Source organism: Macaca fascicularis, chromosome 4 (genome assembly GCF_037993035.2).
Source record: "Macaca fascicularis isolate 582-1 chromosome 4, T2T-MFA8v1.1".
NCBI lineage: Eukaryota > Metazoa > Chordata > Mammalia > Primates > Cercopithecidae > Macaca > Macaca fascicularis.
Genome location: NC_088378.1, coordinates 135565692 through 135592327, shown reverse-complemented (window position 1 = coordinate 135592327; position 26636 = coordinate 135565692). Strand labels below are relative to the sequence as shown.

At 40.6% G+C, this 26636-nt stretch overlaps 1 protein-coding gene and 1 pseudogene across 6 annotated transcripts in view; one reads left to right on the top strand and one right to left on the bottom strand.

Annotated features, from left to right (window-relative positions):
- Positions 1-26636, top strand: part of MAPK14 (mitogen-activated protein kinase 14) — a 103945-nt gene that overhangs the window by 54024 nt on the left and 23285 nt on the right. For 3 of the 6 annotated variants that reach the window (XM_065542947.1, XM_005553191.4, XM_065542946.1), the window contains 3 exons: positions 14811-14890; positions 21413-21491; positions 26296-26469. In XM_065542947.1, coding sequence (XP_065399019.1) covers positions 14811-14890; positions 21413-21491; positions 26296-26469 — 333 coding nt within the window. Of the gene's footprint in view, positions 1-14810; positions 14891-19028; positions 19109-21412; positions 21492-26295; positions 26470-26636 lie in introns of all 6 variants that reach the window. The other 3 variants (XM_005553192.4, XM_045390739.3, XM_045390740.3) reach the window with 3 other exon arrangements.
- Positions 11026-11879, bottom strand: LOC107129435 (ADP-sugar pyrophosphatase pseudogene; annotated as a pseudogene).

Below are 26636 nucleotides of genomic sequence, written 5' to 3'. Positions count from 1 at the left end.
CTGTTTTGATCACTGTAGCTTTATAGTAAGCTTTGAAATCAGGAAGTGTGAGTCTTCCAGCTTTGTTCTTCTTTTTCAAGATTGCTTTGACTATTCTGGTTCCCTTGTAATTCCATATGAATTTAACAATTGGCATTTCTATTTCTGCAAAAAAAAGGCTTCAGAATTTTGATAGGGATTGTGTGAAATTTTTAGATCACTTTAAGTGATAGTGACATCTTAACCACTATGAAGTCATCCTGTTCATGAACACAGAATCTCTTTCCATTTATTTAAGTCTTTAATTTTGTTTCAGTAGTGTTTTATAGCTTGCGGTTGTAAAGTCTTTCACCTTGGTTAAATTTTTTCCTAGGTATTTTATTCTTTTTGCTGCGATTATAAATGGAATTTCTTTGATGTGTTCCTTGTTGGTATATAGAAACAAAATTAATTTTTGATTGTTGATCGTACACCCTGCAAATTTGCTCAATTTATTTATTAGCTCTGCAGCTTTCTTCTAGATTCTTTGGGATTTTCTATATATAGGGTCATGTCATCTGCAAACAGAGATAGTTTTATTTCTTCCTTTCCAATTTAGATGCTTTTAATTCTTTCTCTTATCTAATGTAATGGCTCTGTCTAGAACTTCCACTACAATGCTGAATAGCAGCAGTGAAAGTAGGCATCCTTGTCTTGTTCCTGTCTTAGGGGGAAAGCTGCCAGTCTCTTCCTGTTGAGTATGATATTAGCTATTGGTTTTTCATAAATGCCCTTTATCATGTTGGGGAAGTTCTCTTCTTTGGTAGTCCACTTCACATTGCTATAAAGGAATACTTGAGACTAGGTAATTTATCAAGAAAAGAGGTTTATTTGGCTCACAGTTGCACAGCTGTAAAAGAAGCATAGTGCCATCATCTGCTTCTGGTCAGGACCTCAGGAAGCTTTCAGTTGTGGTGGGGGAATAGGCATTTCACATGTCAAAGGAGGGAGCAAGAAAGATGCCAGACTCTTAAACAGCCAGCATTTGCATGAACTAATAGAGCGATAACTCACTCATTAATGTGGGGAGGGCACCAAGCCATTCATGAAGGATCCAAGACCCTAACACCTTCAATCAGGCCCCACCTCCAACATTTGGGATCACATTTCAACATACTTGGAAGGGACAAAACATCCAGATCCTATCACCTTCTGTTCAAAGTCTTCTGAGTATTTTTATCTGAATTTTAAATGTCATTAAATTTTTATTTAGATTACATTTAAACTTAATTACACATGGCTAGTGGTAATGGTTTATGCATTTTTAGATCTCTTCAAGTTGTCTTCCTGTTCTACTTTTTCTTGGGTTTTATAATTAGTCTTCTTCTTGAAAGATTATTTTGGTACTGGTTGTTAGTAATTCCTGGATTTCCTTTAAAGATATAAGAAGTACTGCAGTCAGAGGCTCCCAACAAGAAGAGCGAAAACGGTGAGTGAATCCTGCACCAGCAGCTGAGGTCTTTAGCTTCTCTCAATGGGACTGACTAGGTGGTTGGCATGACCCATGGAGAGTGAGGAAAAGCAGGTGAAGCGACAGCCCACCTGGGAGCTGCAAAGGTCAGGGGGAACTCCCACCCCCAGCCAAGGGAGGTGGTGAGTGATTGTGCTACCCTGCCCAGGAAATCATGCTTTTTCCAAGGATCTGTGCAACCTGTGAATCAGGAGATCCCCCTCATGAGCACACACCACCAGGGCCTTGGGTCCCAAGCACAGAGCTGTGTAAATTCTTGGTGGCCTCTTGACTGGAGACTACATAAGACTACTGAGTTCCTTGGGGGAGGGGTTGCTGTCATCACTGTAGCTCCAGTTTGCCATTTTCACCTGCTGGTGCTGGAGAGACTGGGCGATTGGGACCCGGAAGGAATTTCCCACAGTGCAGACCATACAGTGGTGGTGGCAGGTCATGGCCAGACTGACTCTTTAGGCTGAACCCTGACTCATACCCCTTCACGGGGTGGGGCCTCTCTGCAGGAATTTCAGCAACTCCAGCCAGGGGTTTACAGACAGAATTCTAATCTCCCTGGGATGGAGCCCCTGGTGGGAGGGGTAGCCATGGTCTCCACAGATCAGCAGACTTAGTCTTTCCCCTTTCTGGCTCTGAGGAATCCAGGCAATCTGGATGACTGGGATTCCTCCCAGCGCAGCACACCCCCTCCACCAAGGGGCAGCCAGAGTGCTTGATTAAGTGGGCCCGTGCCTCTTGACTAGATGAGACCCCTCCAACAGGGGTCGCCAAACACCTTATACAAGAGCGTGCCCACTGGCATCAGCAAAACAAATGGAAAGCAACAACAATAGCATCAACAAAAAGGTCCCCACCAAAACCCCTCTAAAGATTAGCAGCCTCAACGATCAAAGCTAGATAAACTCATGAAGATGAGAAAGAATCAATGAAAAAACACTGAAACTCAAAACACCAGAGTGCTTCTTTTCCTCCAAATCGTTGCAACACCTCTCTGGCAAGGGCACAGATGTGGGCTGAGGCTGAGATGGATGAGTTGACAGAATTCCATTCTTCAGAAGGTGGATAGTAATGAACTTCACTGAGCTAAAAGAGCATGTTCTAACCCAATGCAAAGAAGCTAAGCACCATGATAAAACATTACAGGAACTGTTAACCAGAATAACCAGTTTAGAAAGGAACATAAATGATGGAGCTGAAGAACACAACATCAGAACTTCATAATGCAACCACAAGTATCAATAGCCAAATAGACCAAGTGGAGGAAAGAATTTCAGAGCTTGAAGACTATCTTGCTGACAAGATTAGAGAAAAAGGTAAGGGAATGAACAAAACCTCTGAGAACTATGGGATTATGTAAAAAGACTGAACCTGCGAATAATAGGGGTACCTGAAAGAGTTGGGGAGAATGGAACCAAATTGGAAAACACACTTCAGGATATCATCTAGGAGAACTTCCCCAACCTAGCAAGACCAGCCAACATTCAAATCAGGAAATCCCTAGAGAACCCCAGTAAGCTACCCCATGAGAAGATCAACCCCAAGACACATAATCATCAGATTCTCCAAGGTTGAAATGGAGGAAAAAATACTAAGGGCAGCCAGAGAGAAAGGCTAGGTCACCTACAAAGAGAAGCCAATCAGACTAACAGTGGACCTCAGCAAAAACCCTACAAGCCAGAAGAGATTGGGGGCCAGTATTCAACATTCTTAAAGAAAAGAATTTCCAACCCAGAATTTCATAATCTGGCCAAACTAAGCTTCATAGTCGAAGGAGAAATAAAATCCTTTTTAGATGAGCAAATGCTGAGGGAATTCATCACCATCAGGCCTGCCTTGCAAGAGCTCCTGAAGGAAGCACTAAATATGGAAAGGAAAAATGTACTGGCCACTACAAAAACACACTGTTTCTTTGACCAGTGACACTATGAAGCAACTACCTTAACAAGTCTGCAAAATAACCTGCTAGCATCATGATGATAGGATCAAATTCACACATAAAAAATGTTAACCTTAAATGTAAACGGACTAAATGCCCCAATTTAAAAAAACAGAATGGCAAGCTGGATAACGAGTCATGACCCATCAGTATGCTGTTGTATTCAAGAGACCCATCTAACGCAAAGACATACAAAAGGCTCAAAATAAAGGGATGGAGGAAAATTCACCAAGCAAATGGAAAGCATATAAAAGCGGGAGTTGCAATCCTATTTTCTGACAAAACAGACTTTGAACCAGCAAATATCAAAAAAGACAAAGAAGGGCATTACATAGTGGTAAAGAGTTCAATTCAATAAGAAAAGGTAACTATCCTAAATATATATGCACCCAATACAGGAGCACCCAGATTTATAAACCAAGTTGTTAGAGATCTACAAAGAGACTTAGACTCCCATACAATAAGAGTGTGAGACTTTAATACCCCACTGTCAATATTAGACAGATCATCAAGACAGAAAATTAATAGGGATATTCAGGACTTGAACTCCACTTGAACTCTGGACCTGATAGATATCTACAGAACTCTCCATCCAGAAACAACAGAATATGCATTCTTCTCAGCAGCACATCGAACTTAGGCTGAAATTGATCACGTAATTGGAAGTAAAACACTCCTCAGTAACTGTGGAAGAACTGAAAATATAACAAACAGCCTCTCAGACCACAGCACAATCAAATTATAACTCAAGATTAAGAGGCCGGGCGCGGTGGCTCAAGCCTGTAATCCCAGCACTTTGGGAGGCCGAGACGGGCGGATCACGAGGTCAGGAGATCGAGACCATCCTGGCTAACACGGTGAAACCCCGTCTCTACTAAAAAATACAAAAAACTAGCCAGGCGTGGTGGCGGGTGCCTGTAGTCCCAGCTAACCGGGAGGCTGAGGCAGGAGAATGGCGTAAACCCGGGAGGCGGAGCTTGCAATGAGCCGAGATCCGGCCACTGCACTCCAGTCTGGGTGACAGAGCGAGACTCCGTCTCAAAAAAAAAAAAAAAAAAAAAAAAAAGATTAAGAAACTCACTCAAAACCACACAATTACATGGAAATTGGACAATCTGCTCCTGAATGACTCTTGGATAAATAATGAAATTAAAGCGGAAATCAAGAAGTTCTTTGAAACCAATGAGAACAAAGAGACAACATACCAGAATTTCTGGGACATAGCTAAAGCAGTGTTAAGAGGGATAGCAGGGCTAGGCGCGATGGCTCACGCCTGTAATCCCAGCACCTTGGGAGGCTGAGGCGGGCGGATCACAAGGTCAGGAGATTGAGACTATCCTCGCTAACACGGTGAAACCCCGTCTCTACTAAAAATACAAAAACAAAATTAGCCGGGCGTGGGGGCAGGCGCTTGTAGTCCCAGCTGCTCATGAGGCTGAGGCAGGAGAATGGCCTGAACCCGGGAGGCAGAGCTTGAAGCGAGCTGAGATTCCGTCACTGTACTCCAGCCTGGGTGGCAGAGCGAGACTCTGTCTCAAAAAAAAAGGATAGCATTAGGAGATATGCCTAATGTAAATGATGAGTTAATGGGTGCAGCACACTAACATGGCACATGTATACATATGTAACAAACCTGCACGTTGTGCACATGTACCCTAGAACTTAAAGTATAATTTAAAAAAGGGAAGTTTATAGCACTAAATGCCCACATCAGAAAGCTAAAAAGATCTCAAATTGATACCCTAACATCACAGCTAAAAGAACTAGAGAACCAAGAGCACACAAACCCAAAGCTAGCAGAGGATAAGAAATAACCAAGATCAGAGGGGAACTGAAGGAGACAGAGACACAAAAAACCCTTCCAAAAATATCAGTGACTCCAGGAGCTGTTTTTTTGAAAATAAAATAAGACTTCCAGCTAGAATAATGAAAAGAAGGAAGAATCAAATAGACACAATAAAGATGATAAAGGGGATATCACCACTGACCCCACAGAAATATGAACAACCATCAGAGAATACTATAAACATCTCTATGCAAATAAACTAGAAAATCTAGAAGAAATGGATAAATTCCTGGACACATATGATCTCCCAAGACCGAACCAGGAAAATGTTGAATCTACCAATAACAAATTCTCAAATTGATGCAGTAATAAATAGCCTACCAAGGAAGAAAAGCCCAGGACCAGACAAATTTACAGCCAAATTCCACCACAGGTACAAAGAAGAGCTGGTACATTTCTTCTGAAACTATCGCAAACATACAAAAAGGAGGGACTCCCTGTGACTCATTTTATGAGGCCAGTGTTACCCCAGTACCAAAGCCTGCCAGAGATACAGCAGAAAAAGAAAACTTCAGGCCAATATCCCTGATGAACATTGATGCAAAAATCCTCAGTAAAATACTGGCAAACCGAATCCAGCAGCACGTCAAAAGCTTATCCATCCACCACGATCAAGTTGGCTTCATCCCTGGGATGCAAGGCTGTTTTAACATAGGCAAATCAATAACCATAATTCATCACATAAACAGAACTAAAGACAAAAACCACATGATTATCTCAATGGATGCAGAAAAGGCCTTTAATAAAATTCAGCATGTCTTCATGTTAAAAGCTCTCAATAAACTAGGTATTAATGGAACATACCTCAAAATAGTCATTTAAGACAAACCCACAGCCAGTATCTTACTGAATAGGCAAAAGCTGGAAGCATTCCGCTTCAAAACTGGCACAAGGATGCCCTCTTTCCCCACTCCTATTCAACATAGTATTGGAAATTCTGGCCAGGGCAATCAGGCAAAAGAAAGAAAGAAAGAGTGTTCAAATGGGAAGAGAGGAAGTCAAACTCTGTTTGCAGATGACATGATCCTATATCTAGAAAACCTTGTTGTCTCAGACTAAAAGCTTCTTAAACTGATAAGGAACTTCAGCAAAGTCTCAGGATGCAAAATCAAAGTGCAAAAATCACAACTATTCCTATACACCAACAATAGACAAGCAGAGAACCAAATCATGAATGAACTCATTCACAACTGCTAAAAGAGAACAACATACGCAGGACTATAGCTATTAATAACAAGGGAAGTGAAGGACCTCTTCAAGGAGAACTACAAACCGCTGCTAAAGGAAATCAGAGAGGACACAAACAAATGGAACAACATTCCATGCTCATGGATAGGAAGAATCAGTGTCATGAAAATGGCCATATTGCCCAAAGTAATGTATAGATTCAATGCTATTCCCATTAAACTACCATTGACATTCTTCACAGAATTAGAAAAAAACTTTAAAATTCATATGGAACCAAAAAAGAGCCCATGTAGCCCAAACAATCCTAAGCAAAAAGAACAAATGTGGAGGCATCACACTACCCGACTTTGAACTATACTACAAGGCTACAGTAACCAAGACAGCATGGTACTAGTACAAAAACAGACACACAGACCAATGGAACAGAATAGAGATCTCAGAAATAAAACTGCACATCTACAACCATCTGATCTTCAACAAAGCTGACAAAAACAAGCAATGGGGAAAGGATTCCCTATTTAATAAATGGTGCTGGGAGAACTGGCTAGCCATATGCAGAAAATTGAAACTGGACCCCTTCCATCCACCTTATACAAAAATTAACTCAAGATGAATTAAAGACTTAAATGTAGAACCCAAAACTATAAAAACCCTAGAAGAAAATCTAGGCAATATCATTAAGGACATAGGCATAGGCAAAAATTTCATGATGAAAACATCAAAAGCAATGGCAACAAAAGCAAAAACTGACGAATGGTCTTCTGCACAGCAAAAGAAACTGTCATGAGTGAACTGACAACCTACAGAATGGGAGACAATTTTTGTGATCTATCCATCTGACAAAAGTCTGATATCCAGAATCTACAAGGAATTTAAACAAATTTACAAGAGAAAAACCCCATTAAAAAGTTGGCAAAGGGCCAGGCATGGTGGCTCATGCCTGTAATCCCAGCACTTTGGGAGGCCAAGGCAGGGATCACGAGGTCAGGAGATCGAGACCATCCTGGCTAACACAGTGAAACCCCATCTCTACTAAAAACGCAAAAACTTCGCCAGGCATGGTGGCGCACGCCTGTAGTCCCAGCTACTCAGGAGGCTGGGGCATGGCATGAACCCGGGAGGCAGAGCTTGCAGTGAGCCGAGATCACACCACTGCGTTCCAGCCTGGGCGACAGCAAGACTCTGTCTCAAAAAAAAAAAAAAGTTGGCAAAGGACATGAACAGACATTTCTCAAAAGAAGACATTTATGCAGCCAACAAACATGAAAAAAAGCTCAACATCACTGACCATTAGAGAAATGCAAATGGAAACCACAATGAGATACTATCTCATGCGAGTCAGAATGGTGATTATTAAAAAGTCAAGAAACAACAGATGCTGGTGAGACTATGGAGAAATAGGAACATTTACACTGTTGGTGGGAATGAAAATTAGTTCAACCATTGTGGAAGACACTGTGGTGAAATCCTCAAAGACCTAGAATCAGAAATAACATTTGACCCAGCAATCCCATTACTGGGTATATACCCAAAGGAATATAAATCATTCTGTTACAAAGATACATGCTTGTGTATGTTGACTGCAGCAGTATTCACAATAGCAAAGACATGGAATCAACCCAAATGCCCATTATCCAGTGATGGACTGGATAAAAAAATGTGGTACATATACACCATGGAATACTATACAGCCATAAAAAGGAATGAGATTGTGCCCTTTGCAGGGACACTGATGGAGCTTGAAGCCATTTTCCTCAAAAAGCCAAACACTGCATGTTCTCACAAGTGGGAGCTGAACAATGAGAACACATGGACACATGGAGGAGAACAGCACACACTGGGGCCTGTTGGTGGGGTGGGGTGGGGTGGGGGGCAGGTGGAGGGAGCTCATCAGGATAAATAGCTAATGCATGTGGGGCTTAACACCTAGGTGATGGATTGATAGGTGGAGCAAACTACCATGCCACATATTTACCTATGTAACAAACCGGCACATGCTGCACATGTATCTCAGAATTTTAATTGAATTTAAAAAACATATAAGAAATACTCATTTTTGTCTTAAAGCCAATTATGTGTTATCAGATTAGAAATTCTTGTTTGTGACTTTGCAGAACCCCTTCCATCTGGCCTAATAATAGTAGTAGTATTTTTTTAAAGAATGAAGCCCTTTCTTAAAAGCCTAGTTGACTAGGGATCTCAAGTGGACACAGCTGACAGAACTTTGTACTAGAAAGGAGGGGGAGGATACAGAATGTCTCCTCGGGTATAGTACTAACTTACTTCAAATACCATAGATCTTGAAATGAATAAGCCACTTAGAAAATTCTGTTATCGACACTTAACACTCTGCAGCTTAAGGAAGAGAGAAAGTTTCATAGCCCTGTTACTCATCAAATACTGTTTTTCTACCAGAGATCACAGCCTTGGCTTGCTGCTGTTTTCCTTTTCTACATAATCAAGTGAATTTCCTTTATGTGTAAAACCTTCTTTAATTTTAACAGAAATGGTGCTCTTATGGGTTAATGGAGCTGAGTTAAAATCCACTTGCCATCAGTTGCTGCCCTGGTCTATAGGAATTTTCTTAGTGTATTAAATTTGCTGCTTCTATTTTTTTTTCCATTTCTTTTGCAAACATGTTTTGAAATATTTCAGACATACTAGTAGACAAATAGTAATATAATGAACACCTCTGTTCATACTGTCCTGCTTGTGGGTTAAAACACTGGCAGTAGAGCTAAAGTTTCTGGAGACCCTTCTCTCACATCTGCCCATCACTTTCAGTCATTGGTTTCAAATATTCTTTTTTTGTTGTTTGTTTTTTGAGACAGAGTCTCGCTCTGTCGCCCAAGCTGGAGTGCAGTGGCACAATCTCAGCTCACTGTAACCTCCACCTCCTGGGTTCAAACAATTCTCCTGCCTCAACCTCCCAAGAACCTGGGACTACAGGCGCACACCACCACGCCCAGCTAATTTTTTGTATTTTTAGTAGAGATTGGGTTTCATCATGTTGGCCAGGCTGGTCTAGAACTCCAGACTTCAAGTGATTTGCCCACCTTGGCCTGCCAAAGTGTTGGGATTACAGGTGTGGCCACTGCACCCTGCCAAATATTCTCTGTCTCTCTTTTTTTTTTTTTTTTTTTTTTTTTTTTTTTGGAGACAGAGTCTTGCTCTGTCGCCCAGGCTGGAGTGCAATGGCCTCATCTTGGCTCCCTGCAACCTCCACTTCCTGGGTTCAAGTGATTCTCCCTGCCTCAGCCTCCCGAGTATCTGGGATTACAGGCGCACGTCATCATGCCCTGTTAATTTTTGTATTTTTAGTAGAGACAGGGTTTTGCCATGTTGGCCAGCCTGGATGTTCTCTCATTTTTAAAAAGCAGTTTCACTTCAGACACTAAAAGCAAGTGTCCTAGTAAACACTGAAGAAGAAAAATATTTTATTAGATTATTTGCCCTTTCTTCTCTGACTTGAGAATACATTTTCTCAGAAAAAGGTAGAATCCTCAGATTTGTCCATAAACCAAGGGTACCTTAAGACATTTTCTTTGTGTTACAGTGAAAATGACTATTTTGACAACCTGGAAGATAAGGAGCTAGGCTAAGTCTTACTCTCGTCTATCCTGTCTGTCACTAGGAAGGTTTCCTACTTTTCCAAAGGTTAGTGCTCCATTTTGCCCCTATGTGGATTTATTTCGTTGAAAATTGCTGCTCATGGCAGGTAGGTCCTGCAACTGGTCCTTTTATTCATCTTCAACTTTGTGGTCTGTGGAGGTTTTTTAGGAGTTGCCTGGAGCACTTAGAACTGACTAAAATACCCCTCTTTTACTTTCCCTAGAAATATCCTGTTATACTTAGTTTTTGTTTTTGTTTTTTTTCTTTACCTGTTCATTCTGACTGTTGCTTCTGTTAAAGATGACTTGATCTAAAGAGTAATCTTAGGCTTAAGTTGTTCTTTTCTTCATTTGTTGTAGAAGGATTCAGGAGATTTATGATTTAAATTTTGACGTTGTGATCATTACAGTTAAAACACATTTTAAACTAATAGTAAAAATATTTTCTACCTAAGAGAAAAAGGGCTAAACCTGTTACAAAGGATGACTCACTGTGGAAATACTGATTGTCATGATGTGGTAAGTTTTGCTTTACTCCGCTAATATGGCTACGTGAAGCTCCTTCTGGTCTTAACTGCCTGGACAAATCATAGTGGCCTTATAGTAGCTGGTACTGTTGGAAGACTGGCCTGTATTTCAGTGGATTTGCCAACTTTTGAAGAACCCATGGTGATTTCTTCTGAGGTTTGCATGTTTTAACTTCCTTCATGCAAATGCTTTTAGCTACTAAGATTTTTATTTTACATTGTGTATTTTTCCATGGAGTATGGTCATTCTGTGTTTTGAGGGCAAGGCAGTGGGGTAGGACTGAGTTGAAAAGCGTAATATGGCTCATCTTTTCTTTTCTTTTTTTTTTTTTTTTGCATTTTGTGCTGCTTTTATTTTACGAAAAAGCTAATTCAAATCTACATTAAACTAAGTTGAATACAAAGTCTTTGTGAAGAAGGCCTGGTAGTCTCGTTTACAAAAATGGCCAGTGTTGTCTTTGGCCTTCAGATTTCAGGGTGGGCACTTCAAATGGCTTCACATTTGCATGTTTCAGCACTAGAGCATAGGAATAGACTCTGGCATCCACTGTAAGATGTTCTTCAGCTATGAGAGCATCGAGTCTCTGCAGCAGGTCATTCTTGGGTAACGAAATGACTTCCACAAATTCTCCATCCCCTGGCGTTGGCTTGGGCCTTAGATTTTCTATATCATCTCCGTTAATGATTACTGTCACAATGTGTGTGGTACAGTTTGACAAACTTGGGTCCATACAGACCACTGGAGAACTTTCGGCAGTGTCCCCCTAGTAGCCAGTTTCTTCTTCAAGCTCCCGAAGAGCAGCTGCTCCTGGGATTTCACCATAATCTATGAGACCTGCAGGGAACTCTATGCAGTAGCCACCTGTTGGTCGTCAGGACTGTTTCACCAGAATGATACACTCGTAGTGAAGCGTTCTCTGCAGCACAGGGATGATCGCTGCATCATCACCAGTCTGTTCTTTCCTGGTTGTACGTTTCACTGAGTCCCAAGTTCCAGTTTTACCAGTAGGAGCCACCTACGTTGTTTTTTCAAGCTTGACCCATTTTCCTTCTGAAATTAACTCCTCCAAAATAATACAGTGTTTCCATTCTGAGAAGATTCAGTTGGTTCTTGGCTGTCCCTTTTCAAACTAGTCTTTACAGCCCTCAGGAGAGAAGTTTACCTCCAAGGTGTAGGGGTGACAAAGGGAAGAGAATGAAAGAACTACTGGAGGCAGCAGTGTCAGCAGGTGCCAGTGCCACGGCTGGAGACACCGGTGCCTACCGAGGTGCTGAAAGGATGTGCCATGGCTCATCTTTTCAAGTCAACCAGTATTTATCAAGCTGCTCTGTGGAAGGTGTGGGGACAGGATGGTACCTGTCCTTAAAACCAGAATGATCAGACTCAGTGGAAAGAGAGTTACAAGAGTTACTTGAACAACTGTTTGTCCCTGATTATAAAATAAGATGGAGTGATAAATACACTAGAATAATAGATAAGCTTTTGGAAAAAAAGTAGAGAATTAGTTCCACCTCAATATATCCAAGACTTCATGGCAGAGTTCTTGTTTGAATAGGACTTCAAAGAGTAAATAGGAATAGGAAAGGCTTGGAAGGATGGGAGGAGGGGAGGTGTTCTGGTTTATGAGTTACATAAGTAAGTACTTGGAAGCTTAGAAGTGCCTGGAATATCTGGTGTGAGTTGAAGCACTGAGTGCATTAAAGAATAGTAGTTTGAGCCAGAGTCAGAAAAGAAGCTTGATGCCAAATCACAGACGGCTGTGAATGTGAGGCTGAGGAATTGGGGCTTGATTCTTCAGGCCTGGTATTGTTTCATGCCAGCAGAGGTGGGAGAGAGAGGGTTTCCCAGCTCATTGACGTAATGAGCCACTGTGACTAGTGGAAATTGCATATTCTTCAGGTAGGTTGGGGTGAAGTTCAGGTAGTTGAGAAATTCGTAGCTCAGAGAGCTTGTCTTCCTTAGAGAGAGTATAAAAATTGACTCTTACTGTAAGTAGTCAGAAGTCTCTTAAGAATACTAATATCAAACGCTTCATTTTAGAGATTACTTTTGATGCATATATTGTAAAGCCACCTGTTTGAGATATGAAGTCATTGAGATTTTTCCCATATATGATTTACTTTATCTTGTGGTGGCTACCCAGTTAAATATATTCCTGAAGAGTGTTAATGTGAGGGAACTAAATTTTTGTAAATTGAGTCATTTTAGAGCAGCAAGAATTTTTTTTTTTACAGATTTCTATTGTGATATAATTAATCTGATTATTTTAGAGCAAGACAGTATCCATCCCACCCCCACTCCTGCTCTGTCCTGTGAACATATGCTTCAAAATTTTTGTCTTGTCAACATCTTGAACTGAGAAGCCAGTATTTAAATCTTAACCTTTATAACACACTGATTTTTACCATTTGCAGATGACAGAATTCCCTGTTATTCTTAATTTAGAAATAACTTACGTGAGTGGACTTGTTTCTAGTTTGTTTTGCTTGCTAAAGAACACAAGTTGTTTGGGTTTAGGATGGGATTTGGCACACCTTTTCTGAAAGGGCCAGGTCGTTAATATTTTAGGCTTGGGAACCGTATGGTAACTGTGCTTGTTGTAATTGGAAACACCTGTAGACTGTACATAAATGAATGGACATGGCTGTGTTCTAATAAAACTTTATATATAAAACAGGAAGAGATTGGGGTTTGCTGACTTCAGCCTAGAATTTTCTTCTGTTTAAGCTGATTTCATATCTAAAAGAAAGTAAAAGACAAGATGTCAAATTACTGCATAAGTTATTCCTATAACGTAGGCACCTGTGGCTTATAGAGACTGCTGTTTTTAAGTGTTGCTATGTTGCCTTTATATGTATAACCATAAGCAAAAATTTCTTTCATCCTGCTCTACCTTTTCCTCAAATATTTTGACTACCCATCACGTACCAGATGTTAGGCTGAGGATAAATGGTGAAGAGGCAGAGTGGCCCCTGTCCTCACAGAGCTGTAGACCAGTACAGGGGGCAGACAGTAAGCAAACAAAGTAATTCTAGGCTGTGATAAGCACTATGATGTTATCAAGCATGATGCTGAGAAGGAATTGGGGGGGAGTGGGGTATCATGTATATAGAGTGTTGAGGGGAGACCTCCCTGAGGAGGTGAAGTTGAAGCTGAGACCTGAGGCCAAGAGGATTTAGTCATGTGAAAAACCTGATGGGTCAGAAGACAGTCATCCTCCCCTTCTCCCTCCGTGGAATTTCAGTCAGTATAAACGTGGATAAACTATTCACATTTTCAGATAAAATATTAAAAGCTATTTTATAATATTTTCCCCCCTCTTTTTAACTTCCTTTTTAGGTAAGACTAAAAGCAATGAGAACAAGTGGAAATTTTTGTCTTCTGGTTAACACATGCACATACATTCTGAGTATACATTGAAGTGTTGGCTACCAGGATAAAAGTTTTAGCATTGTGGCCTATTATTTAGAGCCTTTGGGATGTGTGGAATTTGTTAAGCATTGTTCATTTGCATTTTATAAGGTTGAAACTGCCTGTGTTTGTGTTCTCCTGGCGCTCCTGAGGGAACATGCAGTGGGAGAGCGCCCTCTGCTGGCGACTCTCCCTCATCGTGCTCTGCCTACTGTAGCCAGTGGGAGAGGCGAGGCTTCCCAGAGGGTGTGCTCCAGTGGTCAGGTTTTGGGGTCTCACAGGCCTTCCACTGTCATATCATAAGCTCTTTAGGTCACGTTTAGGAGAATATTCATAAATAGACTTGTACATCCCTAGCTCCTGTGCTCTGTTGCTTTTTTCCTTATCTGTGGCCCTCTAATTACCAGTGCTCTTTCCTGGACTGATTACTGACACTGTGATGGCAGATGAAGAGGGCAATGTAAACTGAGTGAAGCTCTTGTGTTTTCACCTGCTATCTTTGGCAGCTAAGAACCACCTAACGTTGCCTCACTTTACTGATACATGCTGTTGACAGATGCACAAAATGAATATAAAGTGGATACGTGTGTGGTAGCATTTTGAATCTTTGTACAGGAGGAGCATGTCCTACGTGAAGTGATCATCCTGCGGGAACCTTGACCTAGAGGGATTCACCGTGTTGGCTAGGTTTGGGGTGTTTCATTTTTGTTCTCGGGGTGTTTTGTTTGTTTGTTTTTGTTTTGTTTGTCATTGTTTGTTTTTCATTTTTATTTCGTCCCAACATTTTCCTTTATGGTCCACCATTAGATATTGATCAGTTGAAGCTCATTTTAAGACTCGTTGGAACCCCAGGGGCTGAGCTTTTGAAGAAAATCTCCTCAGAGTCTGTGAGTTGATGCTTTGTAATTATCTGCCCTGTTGGGAGCCTCTGCCACTTGCCTTCTACCAATCTGTACTTTGACCTGGGTGTGTTTGTAAGCACACATACCCTTTGTGTGCTGACTTCCAGGATGAGTGAGGTATAAGATAGTGTGAGTGTGTGTGCGCGTGCACGCATGTGTGCCTGCTTGCATGCACAAGTGTGTTTTATTCTCTATCTGGGTACACACTAAGATCATGAGAGCCTCTATTAGGCAATAGTATCCCAGTAAAGCAATGAGATTTGAGATTCTAATTCATTAATCCAAGAGATTAATGCAAAATGTGTGTCTCTGTCCTCAAGCTCTGACTTTCATCTTTCTCAGAAGTTTCACGTATGCTCTAGAGCTCTTTTCACTGTTTCTAGTGTTTGTTCTCAGCGCATGAACTTCACCATGTATTTAGTGTAACTTAATCACTAAAAGAATAAAATGTACATTGTCTGCACACTGTTGCCCCTTCCCATAAGTTATTTTTTATTGTTTTAGAATAGATACTCACATATCCTACGTAAAATGTTCGTTCCCAACAGAGGGACCTTTCTACCCAGTCCCTAGACCCCACTCAGAAGAAACAACTCCACTCTTGATACCTCAGATCCACAGGAATGTGGTTATAAATTTTCCTCCTATTGCCTTATAATTATAAGTTAAATAACCCGAGACAGAGTTTGGAGCTAGTGCTTTCTTGCTTCTAAGCAGGGACTTAGACAGAAGCCATGGGAATGTGACTCTGGCTTACTTTTGCTTGATTTCCTGCTCTTGGTCATTTTCTTGGGCCAGAGGCATGAGAGAAGCCATGAAAGCCCAGTTTTTTTTCCTTTTTCCCTCAATCTGCTGCCAGGCAGTGGAACAAAAGAAAAAATGAGCTACGGAGCCAAGCTCCAGTTATGCCTTCCTGGATTCTCCTCCCAACATTTATGACTGAAGGGGCCCTTTGCCTAGTTGGGAAGACTGCTGGGTAGCTTGAGGCAGGCATAAGTAGGTGAGTTGGAACTGTTCATTCACCTTCCTGACAAAATAAAGAATACCGTCATCTGGTATGTATCCGGTACATTTCTTGAAAGGATGCCAAAGCCCAGTGTATTTCTGAACCTCCACTCTGAATTTTGTTTCATTTACTTATTTAAGATAAAGAAGCAAAGGCCCAGAAAGGCAGTGACTTTTCCACGTCATGCACTGAGTCACGTGGCAGAGCTGAGTATAGATCCCAGATGCTGGATAACATGATCCAAACTATAATCGCATGTGATTACATACTATTTTGGAAGTCGTTGTCAGTGTTACCACAATGTCAACCTAAAGAGGTATTTTTTCCCCCTTTATGATATATAGAAGCTGGATTAGAGTGAATCAAAGATATCAGATGATGCTTAGAAAGGGCAGTACTTTTTTTTTTTATGTTTTTTCTTAGAAACACTGTCTTACAGTAAGAGGCCCTAAGGGCAGAGGGAGGACTGGGAAGGAGCTCAATTAATAAATAGTGCTAATGAGACCAAGCAAATTCATTTCTTTCCTGAGAGTGACTCTTAGCAGCCCTTTCTTAGTCTTCTCTTCCATCCCAGCCATCTGCCCTATAGATATGTACTATTAGTCGCAAGGAATTCAAACCAAAGTCTAGGTAAAATAGTCAATAGTATTTATCTCTCATTAATCCATCACTTATTTTTAAGAAAGAAACACTAGGTGCACAGCCTAATAGTGGAGGTCCCTCTGTGAAATGAGGCACATTATATATTTCAACAGCTCTACTGAAATTGAGTACCAGAATACAGAACTTGACTCAAATAATATTATATTGAGTGTAAGAATAAGAAAGTTTTTTTTGTTTTTTCCTACATAATTGGGGCAAGTGGATAAAAGTAGTTTAAACATCCTAAGGGGTAGACAAGATTAATTTCGTGTTCACGACACGGCCCAAGTACCGTTTATCTTGTGGTAACATAATGGATAAATAAGGCCAGGTGAGTAAAATTGTTCAGAGATTTTTAAAATTTTAAAAATTAAAGAAAAAAGACATTAGTGAAGGAATGCAGAAAATAGGAAGCCAACAGCTATTTTCATTCTCCTGAAAAGTAGTGAAGTAGCGATGCCAATAATTATGAAGAAATTGAATGCTGAGTAAGAGAATGCAGTAATGGATTGAGAACCTATTAGGATGAGCCATAGGAAAAGGTATAAATGGGTTGTGATGGAGGCCAAGGAAAGAGAATTCATTTGATTAATGTCCCAGTTTTTGTAATAATCAGTGAAAGAACAAGAAAATCATGTTAAGAAAGCAAAAGCAGACTGGGCACAGTGGCTCACATTTGTCCTCACAGCACTTTGGGAGACTGAGGCAGGAGGATCACTTGAGGCCAGGAGTTTGAGGCTGCAGGAAGTGGTGATCGTGCACTGCACTCCAGCCTGGGTGACAGAGCAAGACCTTGTCTTTAAAAATAAATAAACTAATTAATTAAATTAGATAAAAAAGCAAAGACCTGACTCATTCATATTTTCCTCCAGAAATAGAATCTTTCTAACTTCTTGACAGAAAGGGGATATAAAAAATAACCTCTTTGACTAAAGGAGACAAAGACAGAAAATGCGCAGGCCAGGTATTGTTCACAGAAAGGAAGGAGAAGTGGAGGATTTTTACATTTTAAGACCCAACTGGTATATTGCTATTGCTGGTTTATTTTGTGGCCCCTTTTTGTTACTTCCCTTGGCATGAAAAGTGTCATTTGTTATGTGATTTGTTAAAGGTAACTCTAAATTCTGTTTCCTAAACTCCTAACAAAACAAAGAATTCCATCATCTGGTATGGATCTGGTACGTTTCTTAAAAGGACCACAAATCAAAGTGTAATTACTACCTCTTTTGGAATTTACTGGCCTCTGTCTTTGGGTTTAGGGAGCGTGAAAGGCAGCGTGGAGCACATGGCTCTAGCTCTCTCCCTGTGGCCAGCCTTAAACAGATTACTGCTAAGTCATCTGACCACTAGGGAGTTCAGTTCAGAGGACGAGCTAAAGTAGAAAAATTATTTGGGAAAGCCACAAAGAAGTAAAATTGCTTGGCCATGGTGCTTATTGAAGATGATGCTTCACCTGAATGAGGGAATTAGTAGTTAACAAGAAAAGGACTACAAAAGGGGTTTATTGAATTACATTGAAGATTTTTAAAATCTCCTCACTTCTGCTCTTGGTAGGAACATGATAAACAGTTCTTACATTTTAGAAGAGGGCAAGTTGTATTAACATTGATAGAACAGTTAAAAGAGAGAAGTTGTGGTACAGCTTACATATGTGCCTATACATATAGAAAATCTCATAGTTCTGCCCTTGTCAGATACTTGCAGAGTATTTTGCAGACTTCCCTCCACCTGTTTGTTAAGTGAGGTTAGTCTGTTCGCTTGTTGAAGAGACTTGTGGAGGAAATCATGTGGCATGCTTTAACACTGTCAGCAGCCTGTGACTTCTGTTTTGCCTTTGCCATTAGCCTCTAACCTTCTGCCCGTCTCCTCTTTCTTCATTTACCATTTTGTGTTTGTGGCAAGTATTTTAAATGTACCACTAAATAATATCTTTGAAATGTGGCATTGCTTATTAACCCAGATGCCTACGTGTATCTTAATTCGGAGGGATGGTGCCTTGGAGAACCCGTGCTGCAAAAGTTTAGTCTCTTTCTTGAATGGATATGTTGGATATTTTATTTTGTTCAAAGTTTGAGTCAAAAATTTTAGAATCATCTATATTTCTCCCACAAACAGGTTTTGGCCGTCAGTACTTGAAAACAGTTCTCTGGCTGGCATCCTGGATCAAGGGGCAGTCTGTTTCCAGGGAACCTAAAATATTTAACAGTAAAGATGATGCTAAAACCAAAGAAAAGTAATTTTTCTTATCTGCATGGCCAGTCACTGACTACATGCCTAGTTACTCATGTCATTCACAGAAGCGACTCATGTCATTCACAGAAGCTTTAACATGCAGCCTTGGGTCCTCGGGTAGGGTGAATGGGGGGTAGGTTTTTTTGTTTGTTTAGGGGTGGCTTTTTGACCTTTTTAAAAACTTGAGTTGAAAATTATTTTTTGCACTGTATGTTTAACAATGCCCTTGACTAGGCATCTAAGATATTAACCAGCTTCAGCAGATTATGCGTCTGACGGGAACACCCCCCGCTTATCTCATTAACAGGATGCCAAGCCATGAGGTGAGAACAAAGAGACTGTACAGGGATGTCGCACTGAGAAGCCACGTTCTCATTTTATTGCCACTGTATAACCAACAGTTTTTAACATCACTGGATGCTTGCATGTGCCTGGAGGCCTGCCTATGTGCTATTGCAGGATGTTGACTTTTGGGATAAAATGTCATCCAGTCTTGTGAGATTGGGGATGGAAAATTGTTATTTTTATATTTGGTTTTGTGAATTTAGTGCTCGTGAGGCGGTTTCTTTCTAGGTGCTATGCCTGTAGCTAGGGTGTGCTACTATCATGACCTTTATCAGAAGGGTAGTTAACTGAAGTCCATTAGCATGCTTTCTAATTCATCCACTTTTTTAATGACCAAAAGAGAATTCTTTATTTAAAAACAAAACAAAACAAAACTGAAATATCCAGTACTAATACATACTATATTTAAAAGAAAATACACAAATAATATAAAATAAATACAAACACTTTGGTACAGTTAGGTACCTTCTTTATTCTTAACTACTTAGTCTAACTCTTGTTTTATTATCAGAGGTCATTGGGGCACTTCTTTCTTTCTAAGATACCCTTAATATTTTAGGGAACCGGGTTGGCATCACAGAGAGCCCCTCCCAGCAACTTTGTTTCTACTTCGGCTATATTCAGGTCATCTGTTGATTTATCTTTATTAAAGGGATGACTGTTCTCTGAATGAGATAATTGTCTCTTACCTGTTTTCCCTTCATCTTTTTATTTACATGTTCAAGTAGAAAGGGATTACAGCCATTTATATATTCAATTCCTACAACTTTCTTTTCAAATCAGAAAGATTCTCAGTTGCTTTTCAAAGCAGACCTTTCCTCCTGACTCCACATGCAATCATTAAGAAGGTGAAGGCTGGGCGTGGTGGCGTGCATCTGCAATTCTCAGCACTTTGGAAGCTGAGATGGTAGGATCAGTTGAGCCCAGGAGTTTGAGACCATCCTGGGCAACACAGCAATACTGCAGGTCTACAAAAAAATTTAAAAATTACGGCATGATAGCACACGCCTGCAGTCTCAGCTACTTGGGAAGCTGAGGCAGGAGGGTTGCTGGAGTCAGAAGTTTGAGGCTATAGTGAGCTGTGATTGTGCCAGTGATCTCCAGCGTAGGCAACAGAACAGAGACTGTGTCTCTAAAAAAAATTTTTTAATAAATAAGGTGAACTTGCCCAAGCAACCAGATTTTGTTTTTGTTTTTGTTTTGTTTTAAGATAGGATCTCACTCTGTCACCCCAGCTGGAGTGCAGTGGCACAATCTTAGCTCACTGGAACCTCCACCTCCTGTGCTCAAGCTTCCTGGGCTCCATCTCCCTGCTCAAGTGATCCTCTTACCTCAGCCTCCCAAGTAGCTGGGACCACAGGCATGCATCACCATGCCTGGCTAATTTTTTGTGTTTTTAGAGACAAGTTTTCACCATGTTACCCAGGCTGGTCTCAAAGCCCTGGGCTCAAGTGATCTGCCCTCCTTGGCCTCCCAAAGTGCTGGGATTACAGGCGTGAGTCACCGTGTCTGGGCAACCAGAACTTTTTACAACCTTGTGTGTGTATGTGTAAACATAAATATACATACATACCTTTACTGTTGGACTGTATTAAAACAGAAATTTTAAAAAGGTGGTTAAGATAGACAGCAGACTTTGCTTTTCTCTGAAGGTGATAGTGGGATAGCAGATAATGTTTCTTGAACTCTCACTTGGAACCAAGTACTGTGTTAAGAAAGTACTAGGTTTGTTATCTCTAATCTTCACTCCAACCCTGTGAGGTAGGACTGTTATATTAAGTTTATATTAACTTTTTTGTTACCAGTGTTACTTTGTTAGCAAGGTTTAATATTGATGTCCTTTGATGTGCTAAGAGCACCTGCTGAAGTCAGCACTATCAAAAGACTGCTGGTCCAAGACTTACTTTGGGAATACCAACCCTTCTAACAATTTTAGCTTTTTGAGAAGGCTGTCTCAGAAAGGGCTACTTCTTACATATCTCGGCCTCAGTTTTTAAACTTCTCATCCTGTGATCAGAAAGCTGATGAAAGAGAATTTGATTGATGAGTATTCTCGTTCACTTGAAATGCAACTGTGAGAGATAGCAGGAATAAAGAAGGTGATGATCATAACTAGGAAGTTAGGATAGCAGTAAGGGAGAAGTTTTATCAAAGACAGTTATAAACATTGGAGTTAGTGGACTTTGTCAGTTAACACTCGTTCCTTAGCAGGACCAAGGTTCTTTCTTTGAGAGAAGTAACATTATTGAACAAAGTAATTCTGAAAACCCTTGTTTTTTCAGGCAAGAAACTATATTCAGTCTTTGACGCAGATGCCGAAGATGAACTTTGCGAATGTATTTATTGGTGCCAATCCCCTGGGTAAGTTGACAATATCCTCACCTCATGGATATTGAATTGGTTATGATATAAATTGGGGATATGAAGAAGAGTTTCTCCTTTTGACCAAATAACGTACCATTAGTTGAATCTTGGAAGGTGATAAATATGGCTTTTATTATCTATTTGTGTTGTCAGATTTTTTTTTAATTACATGAGATGCTTATATGTTTAAATGATCACAGACCTTGGGGTCGGGGGAATGGGCAGGTACAGTGGAGAAAGGAGAGAAAGTAATAGGAATGTTGAGATAAAGGATTGGAGAGGCAGGAAGAAGCAGATACAGAAGAAAGCTGTAGCTTGTTCACAACTGCTGTGGATTCATGGTGTCCCTGAGTGGAGGACAAAAACCACTGAAGTACAGGTGGGTGTTTAGAGGACCCACCCAGGAACTCCCTGCAGGGTGCTCTGCTCTGTCAGTAGCTGCCGTTGCTACAGATCCTGTCATCTTCCACACACATGAACTTTTCCCCTCCCTTATTCTTTCTCTGCCCCTTAGAGGTGTAACTATCCTCTCCTCTTTGTGGAGCTTATTTGCTACCTAAACTTAAAGAAATGGCTTCATATGCCTTCAAGATCCTTGGCAGAGGGAAGTGATGGTGGCAGTTGAAGATATGTGTTGCCTTGGCTAAAAATGCAATTGCTTTATTATTATTATTATTATTATTGTTATTATTTTTTTTGGTAGTGTCAGGGTCTCAGTCTGTTACCCAGGCTAGAGTACAGTGGCACAGTCATGGCTCACTGCAGGCTTAAACTCCTGGGCTCCAGTGATCCTCCTGCCTCAGCCTCCCACATAGCTAGGACTACAGGCATGCATCCCCATGCCTGGCTAATTTTTTAAAGAATTATTTGTAGAGACAGGGTCTCACCATCTACTAATCTTTGTCTCCTGGGCTCATGCAATCTGCCCACCTCAACTTCCAAAAGTGCTGGGATTCAGATGTGAGCCACCATGCCTGGCTGACTATATTCTTTGAAGGGGAGGACTGATGTGTGCTTCAGATGGTCCCTGAAAGCTGCTTTGCCTGAGCCTCATTCCCTGACTCTAGAAGAGGGCAGTGGACAGTGCTGTTTAATGGTAGACACAGAAAGATCAGACCAGGACCTCCCTACAATAGGGAAGGGAGCTATGCTATGATAACGAGTATAATCCACCTTCTCACTTTTCTTAAGATTGTATTGCGTGGTATGTTTTAAAATCTCACTGCATTTCTTTGCATCTGTGTGGGTCATGTGTCTTCTTAAGGGTCTTGGCAGCTATGCTTCAGGTTTAGTTTTATCTTTTTGAGGGCCGACAGCCATGCTGACTTCTTTAGAAGCTGGGGTGAAGGCTAGGTGATTTTACCTTTTTAAGTACTTCATCCATAGTGGTTATGGAGAGGAATTTTAGTGTCGCAGTGATAATTCTTACAATAGCAGAGATGCTCATGCTCTTTGAAGTATTGGGCAGTTGTGGATGAGTTCGTGTCAGCCTTGGAGACGGAGAGTATGTCATATCTCAGCTGGGTTGCTCTCCTGCCCAAGGATGAATCCACAGTCTCATCAGGGGTAGGTACGATTCTACTGAGATTGGTTTAGGTTTGCATCTGCCCTGGCATGCTCTAATTGACTTTGTATGATTTATTTGAGCTGAGAAGCTCTCTTTGAGCCTTAAGTACTACAGGATGTTGGGAAAAGATGTTGTGTTCTTTCTTTTTTTTTTTTTTTTTTTTTTTTTTTTTTTTTTTTTTTGAGACGGAGTCTCGCTCTGTCGCCCAGGCTGTAGTGCAGTGGCACGATCTTGGCTCATTACAAGCTCCGCCTCCTGGATTCAAGTGATTCTTCTGTCTCAGCCTCCCAAGTAGCTGCGACAGCAAGCGTGTGCAACCACGCCTGGCTAATTTTTTGTATCTTTAGTAGAGACTGGGTTTCACCGTGTTAGCCAGGATGGTCTCAATCTCCTGACCTCGTGATCTGCCTGCCTCGGCCTCCCAAAGTGCTGGGATTACAGGCATGAGCCACTGCACCCGGCCCGTTGTGTTCTTTCTTGTCTGTCATTCTGTTCTGAATTTGTCCAGAACAGCCCTAAGCCCTAAGTTTTAAACAGGGCAGTACTCACTGACACCCTCTTAACGGACTCAGAAAGATTTGTTAATTCATGTTTTAGTGGGAGAGGGGAGATATTTGTGTTCCAGCAGCTTATTTAGGTCACATAGCTCCTGATAGGTCTTCCCATTCTTTGAAATCATGACGTTGAAACCGCCAAAAGAACTAGATACCACTTTGCTAATGAGTTGAAAGGAGGCTTTGGTCCATCTGGTGCTCAGCACTGTACTTCTCAGCATTTAAACGTGCCTTACAGCCCATTGCCAAACAGTGATGTCATATAATGAGGTTCCCCTTGCCGGGCAGATGGAGTACAGTGTTACTCTCACAAGCTCATGCCCAGCATATTAACTGAGCAGGAACATGCCAGCAATATAAATATTAACAGCTCTGTTTCGTCAGCCACTGACTTTGTTTCACTGCTATTCCCAAAACATGAATTAAAACTTAAATTACCCCTTGATGTTAGTGTATATATTTATCTGTCAAGATTTTTTTTTTTAAGAAATAGCATCTCACTCTGTCACCCAGGTTGGAGTACAGTGGCACAGTCATGGTTCACTAAAACCTCAAGCTCTTGCATTTAAGTGATCCTTCCTCTTCCCTATCCCAAGTAGCTGAGACTACAGGCGCATAACACCATGCCCAGCTAATAATATCTTTGAGGAATCTTTTTCTTGCCCCTGACCTTATTGGTTATAAGAACATGGTAGTTTTTACCCTAGGGGTAATAGAGACTTGTCATATAATCTGTGTTCAATTAGAAAATCAACAGCTGATAAGGTTTCTTTTTCTAAGAAGAGAAGACCATCAGAAGAATATATGTATATATAATCCAGGCATTCACCTAGTACTGTACTGTAAAGTGTAAACTAATGAACTTGAATTGACACATGAATATTCACTTTGTTTCTGTATCCCCCTGAAGCCCATATTTCTCCAGTGGATTACTCTGGAATTCAAGCTGTAGGACAGGGGTGTTTTACAGCCTCCAGTATACACAGCAGTCGATCTCCATAGAAAGCTGTCTTCTTCACTATTTACCCCCACCCGCTCCACATTTAAGAAGTAATTTGCAAAGTCTCAAAAGCCTATTTCACCACAGTGATAACTGGTTATATGGCAGTATTTATCCTCCCAAGTGCTGCCATGCTGAAACACAAAAATACTCATTTGAAATACAGAGTTAGACAAATCACCATTTTGTAACCCCTTATGAAAGAAATAATTGCTTTTGGAAAGGAAACCCAGTGAATGCAAAAAGCCATAAGTGAAAGGAACGGATATTTATTTGGTACCAAAATATCCCACAGATTACTTGCTTTGGTCAAAGGGGAAACATCTTAACCCAGTGACCAATTTTAGTTCATTAGTAGTGGGACAGATGGCCTTAATGCATTATCACATGCATGGCATCACCTGTATTTTTGCTGAAAATGTTTGACCTGATTCTTACCTAACTTCTGGTTTTTGGGAAGTACAGGGGATAGTGGAAAGCAGGGTATAGACACATGACAGCAAAAGAAGCAAAATCAGACACATCCCGAGAAACAGTCATTCTCAGGACAACCAGAGGGTCTCTTCAGATCAGAATCGGGAAGGAACAGGGCTTAGAAGTAAGGAGATTATTCTAGACTATGGGAGACTAAAGAAATCCAGTTAGTTGCAGTGCATGGCCCCTAATTGAATCCTGGTTTGAACAAACTAGTTCTAAAAGACAACGTTGGAATAATTGGAGAAATTTTAACATGAACTGGATTTTAGATGATATTTAGAAATTATTTGTCAGAGATGATAACAGTATTATGATTATATAGGAAGATGTCTTTGTGTTGAAATATTTGGGGAGGGTAAAGTATCATGTCTATAATTTTATTTTAAAACAGTTCAGAAAAACATATAAATAAATACAAAAATGTTAATTGTTGAATCTGTATGCTGGGCATGTGAGTGTTCACTTTATCCTTGTTTTTACTTTTCTGTTTCTGTATATTTGAAATTTTTCATAGTGAAATTTTTTTAAATAAAATTCCCTTTGATTTTAATACCATGTCTCACCCCCATCACCATGTAAAACCCCCAGTTTATTCACTGTTTGAAGATCTGTTTGATGAATATTTATTTGTCTTATGTTAGTAAATAAACAGCGAAGGGGGACAAAAAACAACAACAACAAACACACAAAAAACAGTCCTGCCTACCTATTCTAGATTACTGTAGCTGTAGGCTTTTGTTTTTATACAGTTTGACTACACTGGTAGCAGTTTTACATTGACGTTCCACAAAAGCCTGTTCAAACACAATCCTAGTCATTTAAAAAAATTCTTCTTTAGTAACATGTTCTTTAAAAATACAAAATACAGGAGGAGGGTGAGGGTTGAGAAATAACCTGTTGGGCACAATGTTCACTATTTGGTTATTGGGCACACTGGAAGCCCAGTCCCCATCCGTGAGACCCATGTGACAAATGTGCACGCGTACCCCCGAATCAAAAATAAAATAAAACATTTTAAACATACAAAATACAGATACACACACACACGTAAAGGAGAAAAGGGCCAGTATATCCTAGAGTAGGTATTTTTGGAGGAGAATTCCTTGTTTGGATATGAAGGGTCAAAACTATGTTTGCTTAATAAGGCATACTTTTTTGTAACATATTAAAAACTATTTTCCTTCCTGTCTATGGTACTGATAGCTGTCGACTTGCTGGAGAAGATGCTTGTATTGGACTCAGATAAGAGAATTACAGCAGCCCAAGCCCTTGCACATGCCTACTTTGCTCAGTACCACGATCCTGATGATGAACCAGTGGCCGATCCTTATGATCAGTCCTTTGAAAGCAGGGACCTCCTTATAGATGAGTGGAAAAGTAAGTCCTAAGGGTAGGATTAACATCTTGTACCACTAACCGAAAGCGGTGGGAAAATAAAAACTGAATGGTCATAACCAACTTGCTAAAGCTTGTAGTTGAGGTCTGTAATGCAGAATGAATATGTTCTCTGGTGGAAAGTGTTGTAGACAGTGATACTCTCTGGA